The 12504-nt window shown below is 50.5% G+C and overlaps 3 protein-coding genes across 3 annotated transcripts; 2 read left to right on the top strand and 1 right to left on the bottom strand.

Annotated features, from left to right (window-relative positions):
• Window positions 1-1113: 1113 nt before the first annotated feature.
• CONPUDRAFT_77775 (uncharacterized protein) lies at window positions 1114-2960 on the top strand (the record flags this gene model as incomplete). Its single annotated transcript, XM_007776851.1, has 2 exons — window positions 1114-1622; window positions 1967-2960. The coding sequence occupies 2 exons, from the start codon at window positions 1114-1116 to the stop codon at window positions 2958-2960; spliced, it is 1503 nt and encodes a 500-aa protein (XP_007775041.1).
• A 473-nt stretch (window positions 2961-3433) lies between these two features.
• Window positions 3434-5804, bottom strand: CONPUDRAFT_77774 (uncharacterized protein; the record flags this gene model as incomplete). The annotated part of the gene is made up of 7 exons (XM_007776850.1): window positions 3434-3627; window positions 3684-3729; window positions 4039-4118; window positions 4375-4439; window positions 4686-4861; window positions 4910-4924; window positions 5571-5804. 7 exons carry the CDS (start codon window positions 5802-5804, stop codon window positions 3434-3436), a joined length of 810 nt encoding a protein of 269 aa, XP_007775040.1.
• A 2869-nt stretch (window positions 5805-8673) lies between these two features.
• On the top strand, window positions 8674-10137 carry CONPUDRAFT_77773 (uncharacterized protein; the record flags this gene model as incomplete). Its single annotated transcript, XM_007776849.1, has 8 exons — window positions 8674-8749; window positions 8803-8918; window positions 8979-9170; window positions 9229-9307; window positions 9365-9523; window positions 9777-9793; window positions 9873-9887; window positions 9940-10137. 8 exons carry the CDS (start codon window positions 8674-8676, stop codon window positions 10135-10137), a joined length of 852 nt encoding a protein of 283 aa, XP_007775039.1.
• Window positions 10138-12504: the final 2367 nt, after the last annotated feature.

Raw genomic sequence — 12504 nt, 5'->3', positions numbered from 1 at the left:
GGTGGAACCTATGAACCTACCGTGCTGTGGGATTTTCCTGGGCTCAAGATCTCAGGCTCGAAGGGGCGTTTGGGGCCCTTTCATGTTCCGTGGAGACATTGTTCATGACCGTCGCGCTGTCATGCTCACCCCACGTGTTGGAAGAGGTATTAGGAAGCCTTGGATCCTTCGTGCGAATGGCATCACTGAGGTTTGCATATCCTCTCTGCAAGTGCCTGTGGTCCTAGGTACAATGAGTCGATGCAGAAGCTGGGCAAGCGCGTGTGCTTGGCGAGAACCTTGGAAGGCCATACTGGGAGCACAAGGTTGAAGCACCGCGACTTCTTACGGCCTGAAGTGACCGCCGCTGCTGTGTTTGCCGTCCCGCTAGTGGCCAGTGGAAGGTGCATTTCATGTCATTGTCAGGCATTCTGCTCGGTATCATATCAGGTGAATATGAGGATTCCACGGGAAGTACGTGCATCGTATGATGGTGATGACTGAGCTGACGAGGCCGAAGATGGGAGGGCGGTCGTGGGAGGGCGAGCTGTCCGAGTTGTGTCCGAGCCCGCGAGCTGTGATATAAAAGCAAATGCGGTGGCAGTACTGGAAAGAGTTTCCTTTCCTCGACCCCCCTCTGACATCTGCAACGTCAACGCGCGTTTTGGTTGACTGGAGGATCACACGAACGAACGTGCGGAAAAGAACAGACGAAACATGTCTGGTGAGTGCGTTTCGTCCACCCCCCATCGAACCCCTTCGGCTAGTCTCTTTTTATTACGATACATTGGGGATAGTTAATTGCCGGCTGCCGAGGTGGAGGGCGGAGTCCTCGTGTGGTGACTGTTATTATGTTATATGATGCTATCCTCCTACCCGAGCGCGCGAGCTTCCCCCTCCGTTTCTCCGCTCTCGGCTGTGCGCTAGTTTCTTTCCAACGAACCACCCTTATCCTGCCAGCAAAGTGTTCCACATCACAACTAGCAGCCGCTAGCGAGTGACACTAGAGTCACCGCCATCGTATCACACTTGCTTATCTCATTCTTCGATCGCTTGCCTCCGTTTTTTTGCTCTCGCTTGTTTCACATTTGCACTGTTGTTCTTGGAACGATACCACCGCGCTAGTCACCCAGAATGTCGTCGACCAGCGGGTCTAGCGGCGGCGGGAGCGCCAGCTCGAGCAATCCGCCAGCTGCCTCCTCATCTGGTACTTCTTCACCCTCTGCCTCGTCCTCTCCCTCTGAATCCTCTTCTTCTCCTGCTCCTTCCTCTCCCTCTCCTTCAGCATCTGCTGCACCGTCTTCGACCGATACTCAATCCCCTTCTTCTTCTACAGACTCTGCATCTAGCTCGGGAGCTTCCTCGACGCCCCCGCCGACATCTTCCTCTCCTTCTCCAACGTCGACGCCCCCGCCCGATACCTCAACCTCAACACCCAATCCGACGTCGACGGGAAATGGTGGCGGTGGGACCTCTAGCTCAAGCACGAGCGGTGGCGGCTCTAGCACTAGTAACTCATCAGGCGGTGGAGGAGGCGCAACCCAATCCAGTCAATCCGTGCAGAGCACGCTATCCTCGCATTCGGTTGTGAGCTCGCAAAGCGTGCATTCGTCGTTCACAACGAGTATACAGACGACTTTTGTGTAAGTCCCCATCATGACGTTTCCTGACTTTCTGTTCTTCTGGTTTGGCGCCTGTTTCTTGTTTCGGGCCTCTGTCCGTATATGTCATGCTCTTCTGCATTCTCCGCAGTCAACTGGCCCCATCCGAACGTTCGGGGGTTCTTTTGGCCTCCGTCTTATCGCTTTATCGCGCTGCGATTATCAGAATGCGATGACTGCGCTGCGCATTCTTTTATTATCCTGGATGCCCGTCATGCATTCATGTCTGACCCTGCTCCACCCGCGCACCCCCCTTTCCCTCTTCACATATTCACACCTTCTCTCCTCGTTCCTGTCCCACGGCGTCTACTGACCTCATCCATTAGCTCAACAGAACCCGGAGGCTCGACCGTTTTCATAACCAGTTTCGTCCCCCAAGTGACCACAGCTCCTCAACAGGATAACACCTCTTCAAGCCACACTGGCGCCATTGTTGGTGGCGTCGTCGGTGGTGTTGCCGGTCTGGCGCTCCTGCTTGTCCTGGGCTGTTTCATCCGCAAACGCGCACGCAAGAACGAGTTCGATGGCGACTTCGATCCCGACCACGTCGTAGGCCACTCCACGGGTGCTACGCTCCCACGCATCGACCTCGACGATGAGGCACACGGAGGCCGCGGTGGTGGCCCCTCCGAAATGAGTCAACCCTCCCCGTTCCAGAGTTCTATGGGTACATTTGGGGACGGCTCCATGCGCGGCGCCGGCGCCGGACCCGGACCGGGCTCGGCGAACGGACACTTTGGGTACGGCGAGACACCGTACGGCCCGGGCGCGATGGCTGCTGGCGCGGGAGGTGCAGCCGCCGCGGGCTACGCTGCGAACGCGTACCGTGGCACATCACCGATGAGTAGCAGCCACTACTCGGACGGCCAATCGCAATACCCGCAGACTTCTTCGGAGGGTGGGTACGTCCGCCCTGGCCCTGGCGCCCCGATGGGCTTCGGCGCAGCTGGCCACGGGATGATGGGTCCTTACGATCCCGCCGGCGGTCAGCGTGGCTACGGCCCGGGACCGCATATGCAGCAGCCGTACGGTGCCGCTGCTGTTGGCGGCTCTGGGCCATGGTCGCAGGGCCACTCGCCTGCGCATAGTGTCAGCGGACAGACGAGCACTAGTGGGGGCGCAGCAAGCGCTCGCCTGGCCAAGGAACGCGAGGCGATGGGGCGGTACGGTGCGCGTGGCGCGCTGGGCGTCGCCAATGGGGCGGAGGGCGATGGGGACGGCGTGATTGTCCATCAGGACGGTGGGCGTGCGCCCGACGAAGGCAGTGGTGAGAATGCTCCGAGAGAGATTCCGCCGACGTATGATTCTATCGGGCGATGAGCGGAGGAGGAATCGGTCGATCCGGAAGGACGGTTGGAGGGTCGAGGGAGGCGGCGTCGGTAGTTTGACGATGACCGAGGAGGTGGATGAAGGACGGACGGAGACGATGAAGACCCGCGTGGACGTACTCGACACTCGGTTGATACCTCAGGATACCTCGGACCACCGATGCACATATCAACCATACCCAAACCTGATATCTCCGGGGCCGCCGCAACGACGTTTGATATCCTGTTACCCAACGCTATACTCCTCGGATCGGATTACAATCGAGTCTCGGCGGTTTGGTGCAGCGGCGATGTGCATGATGGATACTGGTTTTGTATAAACTTCCAAGCCCCCCAAGTCTTCTTTCTTATCTCCTTGATTCGTGCATTGCTTCTGACTACGTTATCTCTCGTCGTTCTCGCTATTTACTAATACGCGTACCCGATGAGGGACGCGACACTCGTTTTAATCATTTATGCTTGTTTTCACTTCTCGCCCTGACTGTATATTTTCCGACACCAAAAACCACCATGGCGGACATCCATCGACACTTCGTTCGTTCTACTCCGCTTCTTCCCCGTCGCCTGCATTCGCTTCCGCTCTGGCTCCGTCTTCGTCGCTGCCACATCACCCATCATGCTCGTACCCTCGGCCGGTCTCTTTGCCTGCACCCGGTCCGCTGTGATCGCTCATTGCTTCTCTGATTGGACTGCTTGGACGCGGAATCGGACGCACACATGGATTCGGGTACCACGATTTCGGCTTTACGCTGCTTCTTCTGCTGTACCATCATCGTTCATCGCTCTTTGTTCATCGCGACATGCATCATTCCCATTATTCTACTCTACTCGCGCGTCTCGGACCGGACTACAGTAGATCGTCTAGAAGCGGTTTGCTGTCTACATGATCAGGTAGATAGCTTCCCCGCACTCCCCTCACCTATCTCTTCACTTGCCCATGCTACGTTCTGTGACTTTCAATCCCGTCTTCAGCGTCTCTATTCCTATCTCCTACTCAAACCTCTCTTTTCTCGTCTCACCCCGTTCCGTCTCGTCTCGGCCCAGACATTCTACATGTACATATAACGCACTTCGCAATCCCCTCTCTTCACGATACGATACTTGACTTCTTTCTCGGCGCCGTGTGATGGTGCCAGATGGAGGTCGGTGTCTTCATGTTTATAGACAGTTCTTATGAGCTATGAGGGTTAGCTCAGTTCTCTAGCGTTGTTGGTTGGTGGTCATACCAAGGCCTGGGAGGGGCTAAAAGCACAAGTCTCCTTCATCACGTTTTCCACTGTTGCTGCTCGTCCGTCATACAAAAGGCAGAAAGCGTCGGGGGTAGAAACGCAAGTCAATTATGTGGAGTTCATATTTGCAAGTGGTCTCTCTAAGCTATGGCTTTAGACTGACTGAGTAATGCCTACCCTCTGAGATGATGGTCGCGAGCTTGGAAACCGATACGATGGGCGAAGAAGAATTATAAAGAGCCCTGTGCATGCACCATAAGTACGCCAAACTTTCTTATCATTACAGCAACTACATGACTAGCTTGGCTGCTCTGTAGATAATAGAACCATGACACTGTCCTTTCGTTTCATACACCGGTAACAGTATTTCTCGCGTACATGTGATCTATGCAATCAAGAAATCAACAACACCTGAGGCCATTGCATACCATCGACCCAGGACTACGTATTTATCCTCCTACCACCCTATTCAATAGGCAGGTTTTGACTCTGGAGCTTCGGTGTTGGTTGATGAGCCCTGTGCAAGTAGCATAATGGCGTTTGTAGCAGCAGGATCGTGCCTGCTACCTCTTGTGATAGTCCCTTTGTTGTCCTGTTCCCGCAAGTGCATCTCCGTGGTGATTCCCAGGCCCATCCGGATGACGATGAGCGAGAATGCAATGCCCTTTGACCAATTTCAGCGAGCTTCAACCCAAGACAGTTGTATACTTACTACAATGGGAACAATCTGCTCGGTGATAAACGCTAGGTCAGAGAAACAGTGTCAGTTACTTGATTCTAACTCACCGAGTTCATCACAATGGTATAATATCCATTGCCAAATACATACATCATCAAGAGACAAAGTATAGATACTGAGTAAATTGTGCCAGACTCAAGCAGCGTGATTGCAACAGTCATGGGATTGTTGAGGCGGCTACTATGCACGTGGTGACGGACGCGACGGTAGAGGTAGAAGATTCTCCCAGAAATCATGACTGATTCGATTTTCTAGTCAGCTCGGTATATCACTCAGTATATAGCAAGTAATCGCCACTTACGCGTACAACTGAGGTGAACGATAAAGCTCATAATAAAAAGTGACAAGCTTGCGGATTCCACTATCATTCCAGAAAAGTAACTTTCAGCGACGACAAAGACCCTGGATTCCGACGCGTTTCCGCTTAACAAAATGATTCCCAGTACTATCCAGTATCATGTTAACATTCAATGTAAACTTGTCCATCAAACTCACCAATATTAATAAAGAATCCAAGAGAAATTGGTATGACCACCCGCTTGTCATTATTCCAGACCTTCCAGAGCCTATAAAGCTTGAATTGATAGTCCATATTTATAAATGCACCAAGTATCTGGTAATGCAGTGAACGTACCATGAACCCATCACCCAACCATAGCTGTATGACAAACACAACCACTTGGACTTCCGAGGAAGCCGTGACTTTGGAGATGAGCCTTGGGTAGTCGAACAGAGAATATATTGTGGAAAAAGGGGAGCTATTGTTTTGATACATGCACTCTTGTGAACTGAGAGATAGCTCGTCCATGAAACTACTAGTCACAATCCCCACTGCGTATAATGCATTGGTAAAGTATGCATTATACATGGATGCGCAAATATTCTGGGGAAATGTTTGCTATGACATGAGCTCTCGAAAGACTGCTGGCACATGTGACACCTACCAGCGTAGCCATGATAAACATTAAAACGCCAACAACCATCATAATGACATTGCACTTTGCCGAAGGGCCATCAACATGTTGCCGTCGAGTCACTGCAATGTATATATCTAGGGCCAAAAGCACGACAAAGGCTCCTGTGAATCGTGCAGGGCTTGATGGTGAAGACTTGTCATCCAGTAAGGAAATAAAACTTACCATAGAGAAGAATTTCCGGGAAGATTAGTCAAAACGGAGCGAATAGATCATCTGCGAGCGACATCACAGAGGCAAAGAATGGAACCGCACAAAATCTGTCATGACTAGCTAGCTATTAGTAGTATCTCATGCATCACGGGCTGTACCACGAGCTCTCACGGACACTTTCGCATCATCCATTCCTGCATCTTTGATCAACACACCATTACCTGATGCTGTGAACTTGATTATGGGTAGAAGCCTGAGCACATGCTCCGTCGGGCACTTTGACTTGCTTGGTCCTCATTCATAGCTAGGTTATATCAGTGAAGCTTGACTCTGGGTCCTCACGCACTAAAGTTATGAATGCTTGATCGCAACACATCAATCGGTTGGATGATAATCGATGGGAGTGGGAAGCCGAGAAGCTGACACGCTGACGCTCCTCCAGCATGGGAAGCTAAATGTAGACTGAAACGCAACCGCAACGAGCTTCCTGTGCTCGATGAATAGCATTGTTGATGCACGATGATCATACGACCTTCTGACATTTTGAAGCATACATTCTATATCTTAGGTTGCCGACCCAATCATTCAGCGGGTCACAGATTCAGCGAAGATTATCCGCCACTATACTTATACGTGTATTGTGCAAGTAATGAGGGCTGAGCGCTGAAATCTGGGGTAACCATGTTTCTCAGCATTCTGTATTCTAACCTAATTCCCATGCACTCGCAATGTACCCAGCAACTGATCTGCTGGAACTAAATGTTTTTGCTCTGATTTTTAGTTGATTTTCAGTTCATGTGCACATTAATATGTGCACACCATGCTCACGTACTTAGTTCGTAAAGCCACGCATTCGACCTGAAGTATAGAATCATTCTTCTTTTCCGAGCTACAGGGCGCTTATGAATGTAGGTCATCCTCGTCCAGTAAAACCTACCGCTTTGTTTTATGAGTTTCACATGGTTTTGAGCACAGTAGCGTGAGAACCTTTGCCTTTCACGGGCGCAAAACGTCGTGCAAGCAGCCATGTGCACCTCACCGCCACGATCTCCTCCCGCTGACTGCCGCTGACGGTAGCTGCGGCCTCAGCACCGCTCCCCTTCACGCTACAACTGCGCTGTGTAACGAGCGCAGGCTTGTAACACATCAGCCGGCTCTACAATCAACGACACCTTCGCGAACTCGACCTACCGGTGCCCTCTCCATGCGGCTGCCCGTCGTCTGCTACCTCAACCCCTACCATGCGAGTGCGCCGCGTTCACGCCCGCGCTCTCTGACCCAGAGCCTGGTTACCTTTTGACCACCGCAACTACACGGACAGCTACGAGATTGGTGCTCATGATAATCAGGTATATCCGGGTTCACAGTGCATACTCGGAACAAATCAAACCGTCAACTAATCATGCCAGAAACGAAGACATACAGATATTCAAGGCCTATCAACACACTGACGCAAACACAACGCAGCGCAACGCAACGCAAGAGGTTAGCTTCTTATTATCCTAATTCATTTCCACTGATACCCGTACCCGGCGCGGGACGTGACACTTATACTTTTCTTCTCTTCTCGTCCTGGCTGCATGTTTTTTGACACCAAAAACCACCATGGCGGATCTCCATCGACACCGTTCGTTCTACTCCGCTTCTTCCCTGTCGCTTGCATTCACCTCCGCTCTGAGTCCGTACTCGTCGCTGCCACATCACCCGGTCCACTGTGATCGCTCATTACTTCTCTGATTGGACTGCCTGGACGCGGAATCGGATGCAGACATGATTCGGACATCATAATTTCGACTTTACGCTGCTCTTCGACTGTGCCATCATTCATCGCTCGTTTTTTTGTCACAACATGCATCATCCCCATTATCCCACTCTTCTCGCGCGTCTCGAGCCGGACTAAGTATTGACTAGAAGCGGTTTGTGTTATCTGCACGTCCGGGAAGCTAGATTCCCCGTAATTGCCTCACTCCTCTTCGATTGCCCATGATACGTTCCGTGATTTCCTTCTCGTCTTCAGCCATTGTCATTATCTCTCTCTCCTTCTCAGACTTCTTTCGTCTTGTCTTGTCTCCTCCTGTCCTGGATCAGTCATTCTACATGTACGTATCAAGCAATTTACAGTCCCCTTTCTTCACGATATGACACTTGAGTTATTTCTCGGCGCCGTGTGATGGTGCAAGTGGGAGGTCGATGTCTTCATGTTTATAGATAGCTCTGGTACAGCTGTAAGGCGAGCCGTGTCCCACTAGTTTCATTACGAGGTCATCGGTTGAGTACGCTTCTCTTGTGCCACGACAGACCCCGAGTGTGGGACACGAGTTTGTCTCGTACAGACTCCCTCGATTTCCAACATCATGTACCTCGCCGACATGGGTTCCTACAACCCTATGCTCACCTGTGTAGTCAAACAGCCAACAGTTTTATGGAGATGCATAGCATGAATGTGGCGCAGAGGGCGCATGGATGCTGTAGAGAATTCGTACACAGTTGTCACGGGCTCTTTTAAAGCCGCCCGGGCGCCCACACACCGCTACCTGGTCATATATATAGCGACGCAGCACCCTTAATGTCCTCGAGTGGTGGACAACAGACTTTGCCGCCGTAACTACGATGGACGCTCTGACAGAGGCCTTATACAACATAGTTAACGCATGGTGGGCGGCGTTTCTGGAGACGATACTTTATAGTAAGTCATTCGTACTTGTTATCCTCAGGGTACATTTCGTTGACTGAGAACAGGCATTTTTGGAGTGTTACTATTGCTAAACATCTGCATCGTGAAGACCCGCGGCAGGACGAGCGCCATGAAACCGGCATTGATCGTCCAGGCTGCTATGTTTCTGGTAGCGACCATCGTGCGTGCCACTGATTGAGCCCACAGCGCTTACTAGGGCTGACTACCCATTAACTCTTAGCATCTCGGATCAAACCTTTTCGAGATCTATGTTGGCGCAGCAAAAAATGCGCTACTTGTCATGAGGATTACTGGGACAGATATGATTTTTGACGGTCTGAGTAATGGGAAAGCCATGCAAAGGAGCGTGCTGGCTTCGATCCTTGTTCAGATCGCATTCGTAGCTCAGATCTGGCTAGGGGATGGATTTATGGTATGTTCATTTATGTGACTTAGAGGGACGTGCCTGATCTTATACCCTCATTGTCAAGCTGTTCAGACTGTGGAAAGTGTGGAACAGTGACAAGCGCGTTGTTATACCTCACACTGTCGGATTCATCGCTGACGTGGGTAAGTAGCATACCAAGGAGGAGTTTCATGTTTAAAATAACTGACTGGCTGATAAAGCGTTTGGTATTCTGGCATTGTACCAGAATGCTGCCGCGTTGGTCGATCCTGAAAAGGAAACGATGGGCCCCAATCAAATAGCTCGTGCATTCGCCTTAGGTGACATTTTATACATGCCGCTGATCGCGGTGAGCCTTGCGGTCCACATAAGCTGCTCTGGTATGTTAACTCAAGTTTTCAACGGAGTCCCAACATGCCCAAACCCCATTGACATCAGTAATGATTGCCTCCAGAATTTTCTATCTCCGGCGTCAAGTCGGCGTGTCAGTGCATGGCGAGGCTGGCACCAGTCCAACGACAATAGCAGTCATTTTACTCGAGTCCGCCACGGTGTACTCGATGTCGATGCTGGTGTTCCTGATTGCCTACAATGAGCCACCAGATTTAACCGGATCTCAGTTTTACTACTTAGGTGTTATATCGAGCTCCGTGAGTAGCCCACATACTCGGTCAAGTTGATAGATCTTTGACACGCATTAAATCGGGTTTTGGTGTATTCATATCATAGATTACACCTCTTATCGTAAGCCTCTCGCTTCTCGCGATACTAACAATGTTTGATGGCATTTTATCAGGGAATCACATTCTCTATCATTATAACGCGAATGGGCCTAGGCATATCGGTCGAAATGTATGTGAAAGCACGGCGAAAGGAATCCAGACACGTCTCGGAAGCAGCAGGAACCACGGGTATCACGAACGACTCTTCGATAGTCTTCGCCCAAGTTTTAGCGCCGCACTCCATCGAATTGAGCTTAACGGCGACTGCCTGACGGGTTTTTATCGGGGTTGTATGCTCCTTTTCTTCTCCTTCGTAGTTGTGTCTTGAATGTCCAGTTGCACCGTATCCCAATATGAATTAGGAGATCTTAACTACGCCTTTCTCACGTGTATACAAACAACATTCATAACGCGTGATGCAGACCCGCTTCATTGGTACAGTGATTTAGTAACAACGGGCACATTACCTCACTAGCTAGAGAAATCAGGCTGAGTTTGATGTTGCTCCAGAACTGCTTCTAGCAGTAGATGGTCCTCTCGTAAACACTATAATCGACGGTGCGTACATTGCTCCACTTGCGTCGCCCTTCTTTACTCCGAGATACATGTCTGCTGATATGCAAGACCGACCCTTATGTTTCCCGTATAGTTAACCTTCTTACCGTTATTCGTTTGGTCGTGTTTGGATGCACTGCTGGACGCTGAGAGGGGACAGATCCGGCCGAATTTTGCTAGAAGCCCCCTGTTGAATGTAGTGATGCGTAAGCCATGAATGTACGTGGGTTGATAATCCATCTTGGCGGTTCATGTTCACAGACATTCTCCTCGAGAGGCCTTGGCGATATGTGCCCCTCGCCAATCGACGGTTTAAAACAGGCGATTGCGACCCCACTTGCATAGTCATTCCAGCGGTTCACCTCTATGATTCATGTCTCCTACTGCAACATGTCCGCCGCTTTCGTAGTAGGCATGGTCGGGCTTGCCAACGAAATGCGCCGCTCGGAGGGCAACGGCAGCGCCCAGACGTTCCGAGTCTGTCTTTGAGCAGGCAATAGCAAAGTGATGATTGCTTTGCTCAAGATGGCCAATTATGGCCTCGGAAATACCTGGTACGAGCCGGTCTTCCGAGTGTTCTTCAAGTTTGTGTCTTCCTTTCGTTCTATCACCCTCATGCTGTCCAGCCCTTTTGGGGGTTTCAACAATAGCTAGAAGGCTCAACACATGCCAGGAAACAAACCTTCCAGATACACACATCCCGAGTACATTTTATTATGTTCACTCATTCGCGCCAGAAACAATGATACGCGTTGACTTAATGCGTCAGGTTTCACTAACTCCAACCCAGCGCAGCGCCATGATGTGGGGGTCCGGATTCTCATTCTCAGTCCTGGATATATTCCATCAGAGGCCCTACAGCGGATGCGAGGAACGCCCGCAGATAGTCTGCAGATCTCGTATCATACTTGAAAAACTCCTCATCTGCTTTAGAACCCACGTAAAACCCGTGGCAGATGGTGTGAGCCCACCAGTGTTCTTCCCAAGTCCGACAGATGGCGCCACACCCGGTCGCAGTATCAAACCGCTGTGGTCTCATAGCCTCCCTCTAGATTGCTTCCATGGATCTTTGCTTCTGTTCCACAACACTCCTACTCAATTGATTATGTCCTTGTACTATATTCATCCAGGGGCAAAGTTCAGGCCTCAGGGCATGTCTATGTTTGTGCGCATCGCTCCCTGACCCGAGCAACACCTTATCTCCTCTGGCGTTCCTATTGCTACAATCCTGTGTATTCTCTCTTCTATTTTAGAATCTGTGGGCTTGAACCCTCTTTGCTGTGTCCGAAGATTAGGGACGTTTTTGGACAACGGGTAAGAGCGCTGGCAACGGTTTGACTGCTATGAATCTCGGAACATGATCGTGAGGCGCCACAATCAGCAATCAACTTTGAATAATATTCCACTCATCCGAATTGAGTACTTGAGTCTGGAGATTGCAAGGGTCGGGCGCTTTCCCTGATACAGTTGGAACAACGATATGCCTGTCGTCACAGCAATTTCCCAGGAATTTCTCGCCAATATCGATGTGTAGCACTGAGTGTGTTTTACTGAAGAAACAATTAGCCTTGATGTTGTATGAAGCGGTGGGTATATTTGTCGACACGAAGGACAGGACCGATACAACTGTCTACCAAATAAATAACAATAAGGCAGCCACAATGGCCATCACCATCTATGTTCCCGTGGTTGTAGTGAGCCTCGTGGTTCATGTGAGCTGTACAAGTGCGCTGTTTCCAACATTGAAGTTTGGACCAATGTAAGCCAATATTGATTTCACTGCAGCCTTGATTGCAGCCAGGGTGTTATATCTCCAATGCCAGGCTGATAGGTTCTTACAACGTGATGGTAGCATAAGTCCGACAGCGGTAGCAATCCTTCTGCTCGAGTCCGCCGTGATATACTCGTTATCAACGCTAGTTCTCCTAGTTGCTTTTTCCGAGTCATATATCAGGACATTGCTCTCCAAACTTGATTACACCAATGCTTCCATAAATACGCGTTTGACATTAGCTTCAATATGCACATACTAGTAGATCGTACCTCATCACTAAATGGGTGGGAAAAGTTTGGCCGTTATACCG

This window comes from Coniophora puteana (assembly GCF_000271625.1).
Source record: "Coniophora puteana RWD-64-598 SS2 unplaced genomic scaffold CONPUscaffold_18, whole genome shotgun sequence".
NCBI lineage: Eukaryota > Fungi > Basidiomycota > Agaricomycetes > Boletales > Coniophoraceae > Coniophora > Coniophora puteana.
The sequence above is the reverse complement of the archived record's forward strand: the minus strand, read 5'-3'. Positions and strand labels throughout refer to the sequence as shown.